Source organism: Asparagus officinalis, chromosome 6, assembly GCF_001876935.1.
Source record: "Asparagus officinalis chromosome 6, Aspof.V1, whole genome shotgun sequence".
Lineage (NCBI taxonomy): Eukaryota > Viridiplantae > Streptophyta > Magnoliopsida > Asparagales > Asparagaceae > Asparagus > Asparagus officinalis.
In genome coordinates this window covers 15,689,889-15,710,460 of record NC_033799.1, presented here as the reverse complement: position 1 = coordinate 15,710,460, position 20,572 = coordinate 15,689,889, and the positions used below count along the sequence as shown (strand labels likewise).

At 36.0% G+C, this 20,572-nt stretch overlaps 3 protein-coding genes across 5 annotated transcripts in view; 2 read left to right on the top strand and 1 right to left on the bottom strand.

The window, feature by feature from the left end:
• Positions 215-1,534, top strand: LOC109845612. Of its 2 annotated transcripts, none has more exons than XR_002248440.1 (3): positions 215-861; positions 947-1,369; positions 1,445-1,534. XR_002248440.1 is itself a non-coding variant. In XM_020414884.1 (3 exons), the coding sequence occupies exons 1-3, from the start codon at positions 260-262 to the stop codon at positions 1,379-1,381; spliced, it is 954 nt and encodes a 317-aa protein (XP_020270473.1). In that variant the 5' UTR covers positions 215-259; the 3' UTR covers positions 1,382-1,534. The 2 variants fall into 2 exon arrangements, 1 of the variants encoding a protein (XP_020270473.1); XM_020414884.1 differs by having other exon boundaries at positions 947-1,183; positions 1,267-1,534.
• LOC109845611 lies at positions 2,184-4,757 on the top strand. Its single transcript, XM_020414883.1, has 10 exons — positions 2,184-2,298; positions 2,376-2,435; positions 2,509-2,733; positions 2,805-3,046; positions 3,136-3,348; positions 3,428-3,532; positions 3,608-3,724; positions 3,846-3,982; positions 4,094-4,448; positions 4,537-4,757. The coding sequence occupies exons 1-10, from the start codon at positions 2,199-2,201 to the stop codon at positions 4,609-4,611; spliced, it is 1,629 nt and encodes a 542-aa protein (XP_020270472.1). The 5' UTR covers positions 2,184-2,198; the 3' UTR covers positions 4,612-4,757.
• The window catches only part of LOC109844324 (plastidic glucose transporter 4), a 12,119-nt gene continuing 2,204 nt past the window's right edge, over positions 10,658-20,572 (bottom strand). For both annotated transcript variants that reach the window (XM_020413310.1, XM_020413311.1), the window contains exons 3-14: positions 20,354-20,465; positions 18,199-18,266; positions 17,775-17,907; positions 17,582-17,681; positions 17,383-17,495; positions 15,346-15,439; positions 15,079-15,232; positions 14,446-14,592; positions 14,271-14,344; positions 12,882-12,970; positions 12,668-12,782; positions 10,658-11,376 (exon numbers count right to left, since the gene is read on the bottom strand). In XM_020413310.1, coding sequence (XP_020268899.1) covers positions 11,194-11,376; positions 12,668-12,782; positions 12,882-12,970; positions 14,271-14,344; positions 14,446-14,592; positions 15,079-15,232; positions 15,346-15,439; positions 17,383-17,495; positions 17,582-17,681; positions 17,775-17,907; positions 18,199-18,266; positions 20,354-20,465 — 1,382 coding nt within the window. In that variant the 3' untranslated portion in view covers positions 10,658-11,193. The remainder of the gene's footprint in view (positions 11,377-12,667; positions 12,783-12,881; positions 12,971-14,270; positions 14,345-14,445; positions 14,593-15,078; positions 15,233-15,345; positions 15,440-17,382; positions 17,496-17,581; positions 17,682-17,774; positions 17,908-18,198; positions 18,267-20,353; positions 20,466-20,572) is intronic.

The following is a 20,572-nucleotide window of genomic DNA, read 5'->3' as shown; positions in this document are numbered from 1 at the left end:
GCTGACAGGTAATGAGATTGTAAAATTACTTGAGGGGTTTCCAAAAGTTGTGTTTGGAAAAAATCGATATTCTAAATTTAGCCCGCTCAGAGTAAGAGATTATTTAAAGTCAAAAAGGCCACTGAAGCGTAAGCGAAAGGTCCGGAAAATGCAAGTTGAGGAAGAAGACCAAAAATTACCTAGAGGATGGACTAAATTTAGTATCTTCTTTCAGCTACCTTACTGGCAAAATCTTAAAATCCGCCACAACTTAGATGTCATGCATATTGAGAAAAATATATGTGATAACATAGTATCAACTCTCCTACAAGATGCAAACAAGTCGAAGGATGATCTACGGGCGCGCCAAGATCTGACTGCTTTGAATATCCGAAATGATTTGCAAGCTCAAGATGTTGGACTTAAAAAATTAAAGTTGCCTCCGTCTCGTGTTACAATGTCAAATGAGCAGATGCAACGAGTTTGTGAAATTCTCAAATCGGTAAAGTCGCCGGATGGTTACTCTGCTAACATTTCAAATAATGTCCAAGTGCAAGAGCGAAAACTCTTAGGTCTGAAGACCCATGATTATCACGTTCTTCTCCATCAATTGCTTCCTGTTGCAATCCGTAACAATATGGATAAAGAAGCGTCGAAGATTATTATTGAGTATTGTGGGTTTTTCAGAAAATTATGCTCTAAAGTCATAGATGTAGATGAATTTAAAAAACTTGAAGCTGAGGTCCGAGTTACTCTATGCAATATGGAAGTAATATTCCCTCCTTCTTTTTTTACGGTTATGGTCCATCTTACCCAGCATCTTGCAAGAGAGGCTAGAATCGCCGGACCTGTTACTTATCGTTGGATGTATCCGATTGAGAGGTAAATTATATTTTTTTTTGCATTCATTACTTGTATATGCGTTTTTGAAATTACCGTGCTAATAATTAGTTATTTTGATTCTAAGATACTTGGGCTCCATGAAACATAATGTTCGCAATCGAGCTCGTCCAGAAGGCTCGATAGCTGAAGGATACGTGGCAAATGAATGCTTTATTTTTGCATCACGTTACATGCGCCAGAAGAAAACCACGGCTCAAGTACCAGATAAGGAGAGAAAGCGTGAAAAATATCCGAGATCTCTCTTAGAACAAATTCATGCATATGTGCTGGAAAACCTTGATATGTTCGCAGACTATCGAAGGTAACAAATAACACCCGAAATATAGATGAGACTATTCATTTTACATAATGTTCGCAATGCAAACTTATATATTGTTTATGTAGGCGACATTTGGAGAAGCTTAAGAATGAAACAACCGGTAGGAATGCAGCGCATAATATTCAGAAAAGACATAGGAAAGAATTTTCTGATTGGTTAAGATTTGATGTAAGTATTTAACAATTAATTTATGAACATTCATAATATAACATCCCCTAAATATTCTGAAATTTTTTGTCTTAGGTTGATAAATCACTTCTTGATGGTACTACGTTACCAGATGAAATTATTATACATGCACAACGCCCTTATTATGAAGTGAGACGTTATAATGAGCATTTGATCAATGGATATAAATTTCGAACGCTAGAGACTGATGATAGGAGGGTAACTCAGAACAGTGGGGTCATGGGCTTGTTTGCTCAAGAATGTTTTTCAAGTACAAGAGATCAGAACCCAATTCTAGCTGACATACTATATTATGGCCAATTAGAAGATATTGTTGAAGTAATTTACGGGTTTGGTAAACCAAAACAATGTACTTACACGATGTTCAAGGTTCGGTGGTGTCCTGCAAAAAAGCAAAAGGATCATTATGGATTTACACTTGTCAATCTCCATCGAGAAGTATATACGGATGAGAAATTCATTTTTGCAGAACAAGCTGATCAGTGCTTCTTCGTGAGAGATCCGAATGTCATATCTGATTGGGTGGTTTTGTACAAGGAGCCAAGATCTGTTGTTCTACCTAATAACAATGAAAAAAATATTGAAGAAAGTGAATATAATTATAGTGAACCAATTGGTTCATCTGATGATGTTTGGCAAGAATTCTCTTACGCACAGAATGTGGCGTTGGATGTAGGTATGTAATATATATGTTACACTGCATTAAAGTTTTTTAGCTAATCATAATAAGAACAATGCATTTCATAATAACTTATCTCATGAGCATGTATATTTTTTTTCTTAACTATGTTAATAATTGAAATTGCAGATGAGGAGGATGAGGAGACTCTTTGACCTCGAGGGTGATCGATCACGTAGTATCACCCCTGGTAGTGGTGCTGATGATACACTACCATCTCCGGATGCAGGTATAAAAATTAATTAATACTTTAATATATTTTATCAATTATTAATTATCTAGCTAATAGTGATTAATTTGTTGCAGATGCGGGTTATTCATCACCTGGCCCCTCTGATGCAGTACCAGAACCATCCCCTGATGCAGGTATTCAATATTATAATGCTCAATTATAATGGTTAATTAAAAACTATATTAATGATTCTCCTTTCTTATGTAGGGGATACTTGGACACCGACATATCCATCTTATACATTCCACACGGACTTGCGGCCAAAGACACAGGACTATCTTAGTTTACCTTTACCTCCAGCCTCTCATAAGTCTATGGCTGACGCAAGGAAGTACCATACACGTGCTGCGAGAAAATTAGAAGAAATGCGTGAAATGATTGAGACACGAAAGAAGGTTGCACTCGCAGCAAAGGAAAGAGAGATAGCGAATGGTAAATTGTATAAATACTTTTAATTTTCACATTTGTATATTATATGATATATTATCATGTTATTATTGTAGGTGCTAAGAAGGATCGTATCGAGAACAGACGTGGCGGAGGTAAGCCTGATTCCAAACAACCGCCAAGAGGAATGAGGGCAATAATTCGGTGGAATAGTTCTAATTTGCCCGTTGGTCCATGGTCGACCCGCTTGAATGCATATATTGGGGTTCTAGTGCGTAGAGCGACCATTATCAACCCTTATTTTCAATTTCGAGAACTACCATGGAGCGCATACGAGGCGATATGGACAGCGCTTATGGTAACTACATATTGCTATTACTTTTTATTTATTAATAATTAGTATTTGATATTAAATTATCTTTCCTAAATGTGTATGTAAATCTACAGGACTGCTTCTGCCTTGAGGACTTTGAGGGGGCTTGGAATTATGTGTTCAATGTTAAGGTTGAAGTAGTTCTCAAACAATGGAGGCATGAGATCAAACATGAAACCTATGACAGGTATGAGGAGGACTGGCAGAGGTTTTTAAACCTCGACGCCCGAGTTGACGAGGTTCATTTCACAGCTCTCCTCATGTATTGGGACAGCGATGCCTCCAAGGTTAGTTTCATGAAAATTACTTTATACTTTTAAGATATTAATTTATTGCATATTTGCTAATTTTTTTCTTTTAAAAAAGAATAAATCCACGAAGGGGTCAGAAAATAGAAGAAAGAAGCTGCATGACCACCACTTGGGCTCACACTCCTATGCCAATCTGGAGGATGTTTATTGTCAGGATACGGTAGATTTCCGTCTAAAGTTTTGATGAATTTAATGATTAGTATGATTATGAGTGTGATAATATATAATATGACAGGGAAAATCATTAATGCCAATACACTTGAGGGCGAAAGCGGCGTATGGCATTTTCCGTGATAGATATAGGGGTGATGAGAAGAATCGAGATAAGATCAAGGCAAATCTCGAGTTGGTGGTGAGAGTTATACATATCTTGTGTAGTATTATTAATTCTATTTTGTTGTTAATATTATGAGGAAATGAGAACACAAATAACATTGTCTTTACCATGAATTAATTATATATTTGTGCTTTAGGAGGGATTTGAGGCTGCATCCAAGGAGGCTGCAACTGTGTATATGTCGCAGCAGGAGGAACAATCTGAGCCGGACCCTCACATGCTTTCTGCAGAGGACAACATTACTCTCACACAGCATTTGATGGGTCATAATAGGTATGGATGTAGAAAATTTGAATCAATTTGAATACTACATTCCTATTTATATTTTTTTATCATTATTGAATTCGAGAGGTAAATTTAATATTTATTTCTCCCTAAACATAGGAGAGGGAGATATCCTCTGCATGGTGTTGGAGCTTCACCCGGCGTAAGCATGAGGTCATCCACAGCATCCTCCACACCATTTACATCCATGAGAGCAGCCCCGCCTCGGTTCCAGGCTATGCCATTTGTCGCACGTATCTCTGCATATTTGCTTGACAAGATTGACTCGGAGCTACATATCCAGGTGACTAATGAGATGACAAGAGTTGCGCTGACGGCGAACTCGATGGATGATCTCCTGGGGTATGTCATGCAATATTTAAGCGGTGTGATTCCTCATGGCGCGTATGGTGGTGTTATACGGATTATAAGCTCGCTTGGCGATAATTCCGGTGCTGGTCAGAGCAGCACTCAGGTACCTTATTTTTTTCTTAAAATAATAAATTCATTTATATTTAATATGTATTAAACACCCCTTAATGATTATTCAATTGACCATTCAGAGTGGAGATATTGGAGGGAGCAGCACACGTTCTCGTAACCAGGATAGAGATACTGCCGACGACGACGACCGATGAGGTTTATGAGGTTTTTTGTGGATTTTTAATGCAATGAACAGCTTTATCTGTTATAACAATACTTATATGCGTGTTGGATGTTATAACAATACTTATATGCGTGTTGGATGTTATAACAATACTTATATGCGTGTTGGATTTGTTTATTATGCTGGAATGGTTGATGCATATTTTGAAGTAGATAGTTGGATTTGTTTATTATGCTGGAATTGATTATATTATGGCTGGATCTGTGCATTATGTTGGATTTGTATATTTTTGGGTTTGAATGGAATTGTCTAAAATCTTGATTATATTTGGATGGTTGGATGTATTCATATATACAGTATTTATTGTATGTATTCATGTATTGGTGTAATTGTACAGGGAAATACAAATTGTAATATATTTTTTTTTGCTGGAAAAAGAGCAATCTAGACGGAAGTCCGTCTAGTATGAACCAAACTAGACGGAAATTCCGTCTAGGTTGTAATAATCAACCTAGACGGATTTCCGTCTAGGTTGGTTCGGTATAGACGGAATTCCGTCTAGGGTCAACCTAGACGGATTTCCGTCTAGGTTGATAACCTAGACGGTTTTCCGTCTAGGTTGTTAACCTAGACGGTTTTCCGTCTAGGTTGTTAACTTAGACGGATTTCCGTCTAGTTAACCTAGACGGTTTTCCGTCTAGGTTGTTAACTTAGACGGATTTCCGTCTAGGTTAACAACCTAGACGGAAATGTAACTTCCGTCTAGGTTGGTTTCCGTCTAGATTGATCAATCTAGACGGAAATCCGTCTAGTTTGATCCAAACTAGACGGAAACAGAATAAACCAATCTACCTAGACGGATTTCCGTCTAGATGATCCAACCTAGACGGATTGTAGACCAACCTAGACGGAAATTTCCGTCTAGGTTGGTCGTTTTTCTACTAGTGATAACTCCTTTTCTATTGCTTGTGTACTGCTCTGTTTGTTAGCTGCTCTATCAACAATTTGTGTTGTGAGGAGGCTCTACTGCTTGTGTTGTGCTTGGGTAACGTCGCATTTGTCGTTGCTTGTGAGAGCTATTTGCCAGGAGCATGCTTTTGATTTCCAACTTTTAATCGTAAAACTATTTGCAATTCATCCGGTTGAGACTGCTCGGTTAAACTTGATCAATTCATTAATGGACTTTTGTTTTGTCATAAATCACAATCACATGTATCCATATAACATGATCTTAAAATGCAATGACCCTTGTTCACTTACAGTATTCTCATTCTTTTACTTTTTTGGGTAAGTAATTAGGGTTGGACCATTAGTCATCTTTGGTAAAAAGTTACCATTCCAGTATATTTTATTTGACTAGGTTGAATGCACGTGCAATGCACGTGGTTAAATATCATTGTTATTTATTTTTAATCTATTGTCTTACTTAACTCGGTTGTGAAATATTTTTTATTTCCTTATGAAGAAGTAAAATAATTTATTCTCTATATACCTATATAGTTAATAAAAAGTATAATTTACATTAAGACAATGAAGGTTAAAATCCTTTAATGAAAAAATGTAACTTACAGTATAACTTACAATAAATAGTACATGCAGATCGCAACCCTTCTATGAAAAAATATATAATTTTTATGCAAAGAATTTGATTCTCATGACATCCTATGTTGTCATCTTATAAATTTTTATACCCTATACAATTTAATAATCTATTAATTTCCCCTTTAACGTGATGCCCATGAGGGTAATAGACACTAAGGAAAGATCATATACCAATAAATATGGATCTTAATTATGAGAATTTTTCCAATATGACATATCACATTCTATCTATTTATAACCTGTATTGTCAAAGTTAATAAGCTATAAAATGCTAAGTGATATATTTTAAGCTAGCATGTATTCTTTTTTTAGTAGAATCACTTGTTGTTTTCTCAGACATAAAATAGTTTTATAACTAACATTGACATTTTCACGTAATTGGATATATGTTCATGTCCTTAATTTTTTATTTTTATTTAATAAGTATTGTATTCCTCTTTATTTAAGTGTCCTTTTTTGTCCCATTTGATTATTTTTGCAATTCAGAAGTTTTTAGCTTAACTGCCTCAGTACATATCCTATCAGGACTCATCTCTATTTTTTTAACCTGGGGGCTAGTGGTATTCTGATGGGATGTAGTTACTTTAATTAAGCCTATCAAAATAATTGCAAGTTGTTAATATTGTAGATCTTTTGAAATAATATGTATTGAACATCTCATAATCAAAACATTAAAAATTAAACAATACTTATTTGACAATTTTACGTACATAATTATTTTTAATTAGCTTACTTATTGAATATTTCAAAAGGTTCAAGCGGAGAAGGCTGTAAATATTTTCAAAGGATACATATTTAACAGCTCATTATCAAAAGATCAGAAAAAACTTAAATGTGTGGCTAAAACTAACTTATAACTCTTTTTGCACTTGTCTACAAAGTACATATAATATTGAAAAGATAAAACATTTAAAACTGAATGTATTAAATTAGAATTTAGTTATAAATTAAGAGTCCTAATTTGAGTAATTTTACATACATAATTATTTTTAATTAACATACCTATTGAACATTTCAAAAGCCTAAATATTCACGTTTTCACTTTCCATACTACGCTTTTCTGGTCATAAAAAAATAATTTTCTACTGCGTTGTTCCAAGAGCGTACTTGTTCAAGGGTCCTTGTCAGTCAATACTAGCAACCTATCTTGCACATGATATTTCTGGTTAAAATCATCATTTTTGCAAAGATTGGTTCAAAGAGTGTGAAAGTTGACAAATGCTCCCAACAACAACAAACTGACTTCACCAATGATTCAAAACGACAACATAAATGATTGTGTCTACTTGACAACAAAAGTTTGTTTGCTATTATTAGTTGATAAATCTTGTGATGTATCAACTAAAGAACAAATGACTCTTGTTCTATGTTACGTGGATAAAAAGAAGAGCATATTTAAACGTTTTATTGCACTTGTTCATGTTAAGGAGACTAAGGCAGTGACATTAAAAGAAGCAATCGAGTCCATTTTTGCCACAAGTGCATTGAGCAAGTCAAATATGTGTGTGCAAGGATATGATGAAGGTAGCAATATGTGAGGAGAGTTCAATGGTCTTAAGGAATTAATATTAGCAGAGAATGAATTTGCTTACTATATCTGTTGCTTCGCTCATCAACTTCAATTGACACTCGTAGTGGTTGCAAAAAAAAAAAAAACATGATTCTCTTAATGAGTTTTTTAAACACATTGCAAGGATAATAAATGTTGTTCAAGGCTTCGAGAGAAACAACTTGAAAATGTAATTGACAGTATTTGTAGAGGTGAAATCAAGACCGTACGAAGTTTGAATCAAGAAACAAATTGTAAATGGCCGGGAGACGCATGTGGGGGTTCACATTATGGCACAATTATGAGTTTGATTATCTTGTTTTCCTCGGTGATTGATGTGGTGGAGGTCATTTCTGTGGACGGAGGTAGTGATACACAAAGACATGAAGCGCAATGCATTTTGTGTTGGTTGTTTAACTTTGAGTTTGTATTTTTGTGTCACTTGATGAAAAATATTTTGAGAATTACAAATGACTTGTCACAAGCATTACAAAAAAGAGATCAATACCTTGCTAATGCTATTAATCTTGTTGAAGTAGTCAAGCAAAGGCTGCAAAAAATGTGAGAAGATGTTTGGAATTGATTGTTGCAAGTGACTTGTGATTTTTAGAATATGCATGAGATAGCAATCCCGAATATGGGAGATAGTTCTGTTGTTGGTAGACCAAAGCGTAGAGTTCAAATGCCTACAAATCTTCATCATTATCAAGTTGAATTGTTCAATACATATATAGATTTTTATCTTTAATAGTTGAACAACCATTTTGATAACTGTAATATGGAGTTACTTTCTTGTGTGGCAAGTCTTGATCCAAGTAACTCATTCTCTTCATTTCATAAGGGAAAATTGATTCGATTAGCAGAGTTTTATCCTAGAGATTTTTCTTAAGTGGATCGTGTGAAGCTTAGTGATCAATTTGAGAACTACATTTCTTATGTAGCTACTCATCATAATTTTTTTGGAAATTGAAGGGATTGGTGCACTTGCTAAGAAGTTAGTTGAATAAAAGATGGATATTCTATATCCTTGTACAAGTTGGTGAAGTTAGCACTAATCTTGTCGGTTGCGATGGCAAGTGTCAAACGAGCATTTTTGGCAATGAAACTTATTAAAAATAATCTTCAAAACCTAATGAGAAAGGAGTATACGAATGATTGATTAGGACCTTACATTTAAAGGGATATATTTTGCAAAATTGATGAGGAAGATGTCAAGTTGAATTGTTCAATACATCCATAGATTTTTTATCTTTAATAGTTGAACAACCATTTAAATAACTATAATATGTTGTTGCTTTCTTGTGCGGCATGTCTTGAACCAAGTAACTCATTCTCTTTATTTTATAAGGGAAAATTGTTTCGATTAGCAGAGTTTTATCCTAGAGATTTTTTCGAAATGGATCGTTTGGAGCTTAGTGATCAACTGGAGAACTACATTTTTTATGTAGCTACTCATCATACTTCTTGGGAAACGAAGGAGATAGGTGAGTTCGCTAAGTTGACTGAATAAAAGATGGATACTTTATATCCTTGGGTGTACAAGTTGGTGAAGCTAGCCCTAATCTTGTCGGTTGCAACAGCAAGTGTCGAAAGAGTATTTTCGGCAATGAAACTTATTAAAAATGATCTTCCGAACCGAATGGAAAATGAGTAAACAAATGTTTGTTTAATACCTTACATTTAAAAAGATATATTTTGTAAAATTAATGAGGAAGATGTCATGAAATAATTTTAAAAAATAAAACCAAGAAGAATGCTATTGTAAACAATATATTATAATACCCCAAGAAAAAAGGGATTTTTTTTAAAAAGAGTTTTTTTGCTAAATAATTAGCAAAACTGACCGTTTTGCTAATTATTTAGTAAAAACGATCTCTTTTTTGCCAACAGGCCAAAAAAAGATCGTTTTTAAAAATTGTGTATTCAAAACATACGGGACTAGCAGTCTCGTATGTTTAGTCGTCATTAATTAGCGACTAATACGACGCCACAAAACCTACGGGACTACTAGTCCCGTAGGTTGATTGTTGAAATAGGTGTAGATCAAACTCACCTCCGGCGACGAAGAGCTCCGGCAAGCTTTCGAGCAGGCGAGCTCGATTTGGCGATCTCCAGGCGACTTCGAACAGGTGAGTTGAGGAGATCAGACGCAAACTTCGGGCGAACGCAGACCTCGAACTCTGCGTTCGAACCTCCCCCTTTGCTGTGCGTTCGCCCCCCCTCCAACTCTGCGTTCGTCGACCTCAGCGTTCTTCGTTCGACCTCTGCGTTCGGCCTCGACATTGNGACCCCCTCGACCTCTTCTTCTCCCCCAGCCACTCCCTCCTTGCCCGCCTCTCCGTCTGGATCCTATCTGACTCCCGTGACGACAAGATCGACTCCTTCGCTCACGACATGTCCTCCTCCTTCTGGCCCCTCGACCGCCGTCAGTCCTTCGCCGACCAGGTCCTCAAGAACCGCTCCCATTGCAACCGCAAGTTCAACTCCCACCCCGATCTCGACCTCCACAAGGCCCACTGCGACCCCGTATGTTTTGTGAAGCCGGGAAAAATCTACAGTACTAGTAGTCTTGTAGATTTTGGGCGTGATTATTAGTCGTCATTTAATGGCGACTAAACATACGGGACTAGCAGTCCCGTATGTTTCGAATACGCGGTTTTTTAAAAACGACCTCTTTTTGACCTGTTGACCAAAAAGAAGTCGTTTTTGCTAAATAATTAGCAAAACAGTCGGTTTTGCTAATTATTTAGCAAAAAAAGTTCATTTTAAAAAAATCCCAAATAAAACTCCACTGACTCCACAGTAGTCCAGGTCGAAAATTCTGAGAACTTCATTGACGGGGCCTTAGTTTTGAGCAACTCGTAGAACTGACAATTGAGAGATCAAATTACATTATATGAAAATATTGGCTCATGCGAGAGAGTCCTAAAAAATGAAAACAGCTCCATATGCGTTCAAAGGTATCCCAAACCACGAATAATTCAAATTGAGACCTGTCAACTGACTTAAGTAAATACAAATTCAAAGGCTCACAATTTCACTACCATGCCTCTTAAGTCTCAACTGATTATAAATTGCTGATGGCTTTTATTCTTACCATTTTGGTAATTCAATGACTACCAGTTAGCATAACCTTCATCCAAAACTCCAGCTACATTCTACAACGTCAATAGAAAAAAAGAGGTCTGAAACTCTACAAGACAGTTTCTCCACATTGTCTGCGTATAATACTCATTCTGCTCTTAAGTTTTTCTGAACTCTCACTCTATTCATGCTTGATAACCACTGAGGTAATTTTATTCGGAAAAAATCCTCCACGAATGAAGCACTCTAAAGTCTGATTTCAGTCAGTACTTTACACCCTTTCCCCCAAAAGCACAAAATCAAGAAAATTCCATAATGAAAATCACCCGGATGCGCTCCTCACTCTGAAGCTCAATCTTCAACAGTGCCCTCGTCTCCTTAAATTGCGGGATTAAGCTCACGCTCTATATCTTCCAAGGACCGGCCCTTTGTCTCGACAACATTTGCAGCAATGTACAGAACTCCCAGAAGGCAGACCGAGGCAAATCCCAAGTAAACTTTGCTGATACCAAACTTGGTCACCACACTCAAAAAATAGAGGCCAATAACAAAATTGGATATCTGAGAAAAAATAACAAAACAAACTTGGTTGGTTAAGCATCTTGACACGTATAAAATATAAGTACATGGTTTTCATTTTGTTAAATCAAATGCCACACTAGCTTATGTAGTTTTAAGACAATAAAGTTGGAGAACATTATCAACAACGTGAAGTCACATGATTAGGTATGGAAAGGGTGCATTGAAATCATATGTAAATCGGGTATAGGCATTGCCATAACATATTTGTTTTCTTTTAGTGGATACAGATACATTCATGAATATTCTAACTCAAAAACCATTATTTGGTTTGTTGGCCATCACCGGGTGACCCAGATCAAGATCCAAGTTTTTTCAAATGAATAAAAGTCAGGTTAGGCTTTGATCTCCATTCCTTTGAGGAGAAATAATGAGATAACTATTATATCTCTCTTCTTATTTATATTATTTTTAGTTTTCACACACAAAATCTCTTAAACTTCTACTATATTCTTAACGAAGCTACACCCATACAGGTACGTGTGAGTATGGGACATGAAAATTTTGTTAAAAATTAAGGTATGGGGATACAGCTAGACAGATATGTATGCATAATTATAATTTACATGAGATCAACATTATTTTCCTTTCACGTGCTATGAAATAAAAGTCCTATAACATTCATATGTTTCTTTTATCATATAGATCCATGAATTTGCAAGTTGGTTGTTTTTGAATTGATATTCAAAAGACAATTTTTAATCATAGTTTTGAACTGGGTATGGGCCTGAAGGAACCTAATTTATGTCATAAGGAGTTTCAAGAATTGCAAGTGGCGTGCAGAATATATATCCAAGAAGAATATGACGAGTGTTTTAACTTGAATCGTGTATTAATTGAATGCACATTTTGAATAAACATATGCAATTATTCAAGGAGTGTCCCTCAGTGTTGGGTACGGGTATGAACATGGTTATGGCTCCACATAGAAGTACCCAAACAACATAAATTCTTAATATGCCTAAAAAGACAATTAAGAGGATCCTGAGAACATTTAATCATAGACCATGGCATTCAGTTACAAGTTTATCCCATGATATCATTATGATCAAAAGCTTCATAATGTCCTATCAACAACTCGAGTCAGACCTTCTGATAAGCATACATTCGTACAAATGCTTTGTTCTCCCATTATTTACAAAAGTAAAAAAAAATTAACTTACCTGCTATCATATTTAAATAAACAAAAGGTAATCATTCCAAATGAACAGGCTAACATACAATTAAATTTATTGTCTGAGCAAATGGATTTGACAGGATTCAATTGGCTTACCCAGTGCATGCCCAGGGATAACGCAACTGCCTTGGCTCTGATTCTGGAAGCAAATATCTCAGGAAGCAGAAGGGCTGGTACAGGGCCAGCACCCAGAGAAAAGGACAACACATAGCTGTGAGATGCAAATAAAAATTTAGATATATTGTTCATGAAGCACAACTTATGCAAATAATGAAACATCAGCTTTAAGCTCTGGAATTTTTCAACTTACAGAACTGTGCCAACCACTGCAAGAGTTCCTGAGTAAGGTGCAAGGACCTTCCACGTGAAGGATAATGAAAGGAGCAGCATTGAAGCAGCCTTAAGAAAAAAAATAAAACCTTAATCATTGACATACAGGTAGATTAGAATTGAAGAGTGCGAAAATCTGCAAGACAATAAATCAATGAGATGGATGTTGGATTTATTAAAATTATGCATCAACACTGAACCGTATAATGTTTAATTTTTTTGTTCTCTAATGTTCTTCAACTTATTTTTTAAAGTTTTGTTATTACTTTTGCTAATTTCTGATTATTACAATTGTTGTCTTAAAATCTTTGTGTCAAGTTTATACTGTTGTACAATGATTTTTTTATTTGCTTCTACTAGTAAAGTTTTTAGTTGGTAGACAACTACTTTTTTTCAATAACGTAATAATTGTTAATGGTCAACAGTTTTTATGTTATTTGCAAAAGAAAAAAACTAAGACACAATTTTCAACTTTCATTATGTTAGGTTGGTCTCTAGATAACAGTCGCCATACCATATCAATGTTGATGCAAAAGCCATTTTCTTGCATCACATAGTTGATAAGATTGCAATTTTCATATTTATAAATATTTTGAATCAATGTTTCAAATTGATAGAACTTGGTTATCTTTCGACATGATTAACATTATTCATGTTTAAGATGTAAAAATCTTTCAATACAAGATCAGGTTTGGATTCTTTTAGAAAATATACTACAGAAAAGCATAAACTAAATGGTCTCTTCTGTAAAGGCAACATAAAACCTATGTCAAACAAAGCGGAGTATGATATTAGATCTGCGCCGCCAATTTCTAGAGTCAACACTAAAAGTTGAGATTGGAAAAGGAAAAGGACTCAATAGCAGCTGCTGCATGAAGGAGGGAGTCCTCTCTTTTAATGTAGGTGCACATTTCTTTCTTCCACTCTATCCCCTTCCCTCTCTTTTCAAATTTTTCATGTTTGGCTGTATCATTCTATTTTATTTTAATTTATATATCTGGATAGTTTCGGCTGGGTTCAAAACCAATTGAAACTTAAGTCCTGGCTGATACAGATCAGATTTGGCTAAAGCTGATGATACAGGCACTATTTCAGATTGGATGCCAAATTTCAACACTAAAAATGTTGTATTTATAGTTTTTAATATTTGACACATTGTTACAAGGAACAGAAGCAAAAAACTTCTATCATAAATATGAGTCATGGCAGACGTTTTGGACACACACAGATCATATGCAATTTTTTTATTTGAAGTGTAGGATTTACTTTCAGCGTCAGCTTGTCCATACTGATATAAAATAGAAGTTAATGCATCAAGAAAGGGCAATTTCGATGAGGAACTGCATCAAAGGTTAGTAAAAGGTTGTACCATTCCAGTAAAGCTAGTGATCAGAAGGCTTTTCCTTCCTTGCCTGTCCATTAAAGATGATGCAACACAAGTACCTGTATGACAAGAAGTCAAGTCAGATATGAAACCCATGGAGGATATAAGGAAAAATGGATCGTGTTTCACTAATTGAATAGATAAATGAAGACAGTCCCACCGAAGACATTTGAGGCTCCGACAAGGGCACTTGCTGCAACATCAGAAGCAATTCCAGCACTCCTGAATACTGATGTAGAGTAATATACCACAGCATTTATACCAGCTAGTTGCTGAAATAGGAATAATGCTGCCCCCACGCTAACAACTGCAGTTTGGAAAATTAGTCACAAGTATTACCATGTTTATATAAATGACCTGGAAAACCAGAAAGAATATGCGTTGTCCCCTTTTCCATTTGTTTAGTTTGTGCATGTGTCTGTGCTTTATCCATCCCTCCATCGTTTTCTTTTTCTTCCTATTTTCTTTCTTTGTACATTTTCTTTCCAGAGAAATGCTCACTTATAATTGCTAAACAAATGGGTTTGGAGGTACCACCTCCCGCTCCCCCGCCCCCCCTAAAAAAACGCACGCACACAAAAGGAAAAAATACCAACAAACCCAAAAACAAAGGCACATGATCTGGGAAAGAAGGATGGTTCTTATTGTCAAAAGGCACATGATCTGGGAAAGAAAGATGGTTCTTATTATCAAATATTGAAACATGTGCCTTTTTATCACTCTCAGGCAAAAAAAAGATATTTCAACTGACACCAGACATACAAACAACCAATCAAGTGGACATTCAACATACCTCTTCTGTATCTCTTACTGAAAAGATCGAACCAACCAGCATCTTGTTCTGTAGAACCTTGGCCACCTGATTTAAGCTCATGCATAACCTCAACAACTCTATCTTTCCCGTAAAGTGTCTTTATTGCTGTTTCTGCTTGGGCTAACTTTCCTTGCTGCACTAAAATTTTAAGAACTGAGAAGATAATAACTGTCGCATTGAAAAGGTGAAATGCAATACTATCATACAAATATGAACAGAAGGAACAGTTTTTGTTAGAAAATTAACCTGAATGAGCCAACGAGGACTTTCTGGAGAAATTGCCATCCCAAGCGCCAAGAGGACAGAGGGAACAATGGCAATGCCGAACATAGTCCTCCACCTGAATAATGGAGACATATACGACTCATCACCAGAAAGAAAGGAACGCTAGGCACTTATTAAGTGAGCTACAGATAAATTCAGAAGTTCATTTCAGTGGGCATCTATAAGTATACAGGAAGTGCAACATGATAACCATCATAATGCAGATGGTTGTCTTGGCTGATAAATAAGAAAAGTAACACTTATTAATTGAACCACAAAGTTATTTTAATTTCATATCATATAGTTATATGCTCCCCAGCAAACGACAAAGACTTGACAATAGTTTGTTAATAATGTTTATAAAAGTGGATGGGACATCAAACAATGGTGATTGGACACCAAACTACGACAACATGCTACATTAAGGATTTGAATTCTTTTTCATACAATTACTCAATTCAGTTAAAGCCTCAAACATAGTCAATTTATAGTGTAAAAATTCCTGTTCAATGCTCAAGCAAGAGAAGCGGAGCACTAAGGAGCATGTAGCTTCTTTATTTTTAACATCTGCTGTCCAGCTAAAGGCTTTTTCCAAAGAGCCAATTCTTGAGATTGTTGAAACATGAGCTTTCAGTCCATACTATTCTTCACTCGCCTCTAACAATTCTCTGATAAACTAAAGAGCCCCGATTCAATTGAGCCTCAATTCAATAACCAGTGTAGATGTGAGATATCACTTATGGCATGACTCACATACTGGAGCCTTATACCTCTCGACGTTATTTACTAAGAATAATAATGTTAGGTACTAGCATTGATGAGTGCAGAAAAACAAGATGAGTGCATACTTCGCACCGAGACTTCATATGTAGCTTATGGGCTTCAAAAATAGCTGGATTTAGATGTGTTTTGTACCTCAACACCTGAATTTTACCTTGTGACAAATTACACTGCCAATCATCAGGTTGTTTGTATCTAGACCCAGTCATGGCCAACAGGACAGCACATTCAAAAGGAACGGAATAGTCAATATTGTCAAGCTCAACACAGATGAGGTACTAAATAAACCACCTATGGTATCTAGAACCAAAACAGAGCTGCTTATTTCCTGTGTATGTAAGTAACATGACAAGGCCAGGGTAAAGCCAAACCAACCTCACATGATTACTCAACTACCATCAATCTTCAGGGGTCTCACTCTCATATTGAGGTTGGAAGGATGTAATGCAATTATAGTTAGTTTCCATTAAGGAAGAGTGTTGAAGCCAGTTCCTTTTTGATTGGGATTCACTAGGAAACTAAATTAAGGTTAGTTTGAGAGGATTTAATCAACTGAGGATTTATTCATGCACTTCAGATCTATATCCATTTGATAGATAAGCTCAAGACGATCTTTTTTTTATTTTTTTCCTTGAACTGTATTTTAGGATTTTCATGATGAGAAATGGCAAACAGAGAGTAGATAAGTTCAACTAGTTTAAGGTGCTTTACATGTTGTAGGTTCAATTATGTAAAGCCTATGGCCATTGGTCATCAAACTGTGAACAATTTTGGCAGGAAAGGGTCAGAAGGATTCTTTTGAAGCCATGTAATTTTGGCCATTACTTTATGATATCCCCTTCCTTGTATAAACTCCTCTTAATTAGATATTAGATGGATAATCAAACTAGATTCCTAAGCATATGGTACTGGCTGGGAATATTATGAGATGCAAGCCCAATATCATATAGAAACAAATTGCAAGCATTTCAACAACACTACAGCCTGTGGCTATTAGTTAAGAATGATAATTAAGGACCAAAGTCAGCCATAAAAGACAGTGAAGCTTCTTAGCATTATCTAGACCTGATGACATGCGTGTCATGCATAAACATGATGCTAACTTTTACATATAGCAATATATCTAACCGATAGAATATGTACAACTTGAACTACACTGTCCCTTCGCCTCAGGTATCAAACTATAAAAAGGTTGGAATGAGCTTTTGGAGATATCACCGAAGTACAGAAAGACAATACCATGAAGGATTTCCAGCCAAAGGCAACCCAGCAACTAAAGCTGCCAGGATTCCAATGCAAATAAAAAGTTGATTTACAGAGCCAAGGGCGCCACGAATCTCAGTAGGTGATATCTGAAACATTATAAAATATTATAGCTGCAGGAATCTACTTCAGATTTAAAACAATAAATGCTTACAAAACTTCCAAATTCTAGCACCTCTGATATGTAAAGGGGCACAATGGCTGAGGAAATTCCTATTCCAATCCCAGCAAGCAATCGACCAATCAGCATTGTCTGAACATTCTGAGCAGTAGCACTGGAGAAACATGCCAGCATTTTAATTACATATAAACTTAAAAAGCTTCAAGCTTTCATCAGCAATTGAAACAATGAATAGCAGGATAAAAACCTCAGAAATGCACCAACTGCCAGTGGAACTACATCCATCAGGAAAGCTCTGGTTCGACCAAATTTATCAGCCAATGCCCCACCAGTAAAAGAACCAACAGTAGCACCCGCAAGAAGCGTGCTAACAACCCAACCTGTCAAGTAAAAGGAGAAAATACTCATGAGCAGGAGTTTCCTCAAGGTAATAAATGATAATAATAATATAATAATACTCTGTGATCTATAAGATCAAATAATTTACTACCAGTAAAATGCAAAAACTAGCATTCAACAATACAAAATCAGTGGAAATGTATGATAAACCAACCAGTTCGTACCAGAGGGTTCTAATATATTAAAGACCTAGATACTTAATTTTTTAAGCACAAAAATCTTCCACATGTAGGAAGTTAAAAGAATAGTTTCGTAAATATCAATTCACATACCTTGCAGTACTGCATTTTCAGTGATTCCCAGGTCTCTTGCAAGATACTCCAGTGCTCCATTCACCACACTGCAATACAAAAGTGCTAAATCATTAAACTCGTGGTAGTAAGATCCGTAAGTATCCCATCCAGAAAAGAAGTTTGAAAATAAAAAATTATGGGCTACTGTTAAGCAATTCAGTAAAGCTGCAGCTTTACACGAAAACTGATTAATGTAATTGTAGAAGGCTTCCAGTGTGCTGTAGAAGTAGACATCAGAATGTCTGACGAATATTTTTAAAAAAGTATTAAAATTGGTGCTACTATTCATCACAAGAGATTATATTTGGGTAGGCTAATCTCTCCTCGACCAAGCCGTGTCACCAATCTCAAGGAGGGTAGATGATGTTGAATGGAAAATCGTCGAGAAAATGTCGGCTGATCAGCACGGATATATATATGTACACACACACACACGCACGCATCACACACACACACGCATCACTTTGATTATAAAGCTTCTTGGATTTCATTTCTTCTTATAAATTACTCTTTTCTGAAGAAACCTCTGATTAGTAGAAAGCAAAATTAAACAAATATCAAAAGAAAATGTGGAGAAGTCTTAATTGATTCATTATTTTCTAACATATTACAAAATTTTAAGGTGAAGGAGAAGAAGGTGAGATCTCAGCTCTCTAAGCTATGTTCTGGAGCCATCCTCCTTTTTCTAAGACAACCTATTCTCCTTTTTCTAAAGCAAAAGTTCAGAGGACCTTATTGTTGTCTCTCATGCACTTTTAAGCCTCTCTTTCTTTTGAACTTCTCTCACTATTTCTCTGGGTCTTTTCATGTCCTGAATGGCATAGAAGATGCCTATTTATAAGGAGGCAAGGTGGGAATTGTTGCAAGGTGTCACAGAAGGTGCGGGAGTTGTCATAACCTTTTGTCAAAATTGCCTGTAATATTTTCTTACCATAACTGCCTTATCATCCTTGTGCCTTTTCAGATTTCACATGTCTAACATGCTTTACTATCTTCTACAACAAGCTTGACTTTCATACCTTTTATCACAGGCATTATATGAATATATGTGACATGAGGATTTATAAGATATTAATAAACACTTCAGGAGATAAAATAGACTATATGTTTTTTATGAGAGTGAAAGCATGTTCCCCATATTGTGTTATGATTTCCTGTCAAGGTATGACAGGACTACAAGGGTGCTCTCAATGTTCAGTTGCAGCATTGCAGACAACGATAATGGTCTCATAAATACTAAAGAGAGTGAAGGTGGGAGCACCTTCATACTAGTTTTCTTGAGCACAAAAATGAGAGGGCGTAGGTCCCTCATTCTAATTTAACTTTTGTTATATCATATAAGGTAGGGGTGATCATCCTGTAATGTGGATGACTTCATATTTTAGACCAGACAAGGATGTCTATTCCTCAGATTAGGATGATTTCTCAAATAGGGATTAAGGAGGGTGAAGGTATACGTGCCCTCTTGTTTAACCTTTTATGAGGTATTGATGTCACCGTTTAAAGTCATTGTAACATGAATTGTAGGTAAAGCCAGGGCTCATGTTCCCTCATATGTGAGTTCATATTTGAGGTGAGCTGAAGATACATATGTATCCACTTAAATTGTTTTGCTATATACACCATGCGATGTGAGGGTGCATAATCTTCATGTTTGTTAAACTGAAAACCATAGACACGTCACTTGAGTTTCAAGTTGATTATGTGAGGTGCAACCATTCTCACCTTTGAGTTTTATTGTTCAGGCATATTGAGCACATAACAGTGTGAACACTAAACTAAGATGGTGGGTGCTAAAGCATCCATAGAGGTGAGTGCGTATGTACCCTCTTATTTGAGTTGTAGTGAAGGTTTATGCATCTCCACTTCAGTTATGCTATGGAAACCAAAGGAGGTGAGGATGCATGTATCCTCTTGCTTGAATTCTAGTGAGAATATATGCATCTTCACTTGAATTGTAGTTGAGATGTTACGGATAATACATTATCAACGAGTATTGATCTCTTGAACTACCTTATTTGATTTGTTGAAATAATTACTTTTGGCATATACAATTACCTTTTAAAATTTTAACATTATAAACTAATAAATGGAAATCTTCTGTAAGGCTACTAACAATCAGGTAAGAACATACCCCAGATGATATCCAAACAAAATGGCCCCCAGACAAGCAACACCAACAAAAGGCAAAACTGTCCCAGAAGGTTTCGCTTTAAATTTATCAGACGGCACATCTTCAATGTCACCTGAAATGGATTAAAGCAAAGGATAACTCTCCATTAGCATACATATTTTAAACAGAAAGTGCATTTTCAGCTACAGACAGCAAAAGAAGTTAAAACTCCAATTGCCT

What these genes read in the sequence shown, in the direction of transcription:
- LOC109845611 (XM_020414883.1), top strand. Translation starts at nt 2,199, where the DNA reads ATGAGGAGGATGAGGAGACTCTTTGACCTCGAGGGTGATCGATCACGT. An exon ending in ACTACCATCTCCGGATGCAG is followed by an intron (nt 2,299 to 2,375) that starts GTATAAAAATTA and finishes AATTTGTTGCAG; the next exon opens with ATGCGGGTTATTCATCACCT. An exon ending in AGGCAAATCTCGAGTTGGTG is followed by an intron (nt 3,725 to 3,845) that starts GTGAGAGTTATA and finishes TTTGTGCTTTAG; the next exon opens with GAGGGATTTGAGGCTGCATC.
- LOC109845612 (XM_020414884.1), top strand. Translation starts at nt 260, where the DNA reads ATGCATATTGAGAAAAATATATGTGATAACATAGTATCAACTCTCCTA. An exon ending in TGGATGTATCCGATTGAGAG is followed by an intron (nt 862 to 946) that starts GTAAATTATATT and finishes TTTGATTCTAAG; the next exon opens with ATACTTGGGCTCCATGAAAC. An exon ending in ATGTTCGCAGACTATCGAAG is followed by an intron (nt 1,184 to 1,266) that starts GTAACAAATAAC and finishes TTGTTTATGTAG; the next exon opens with GCGACATTTGGAGAAGCTTA.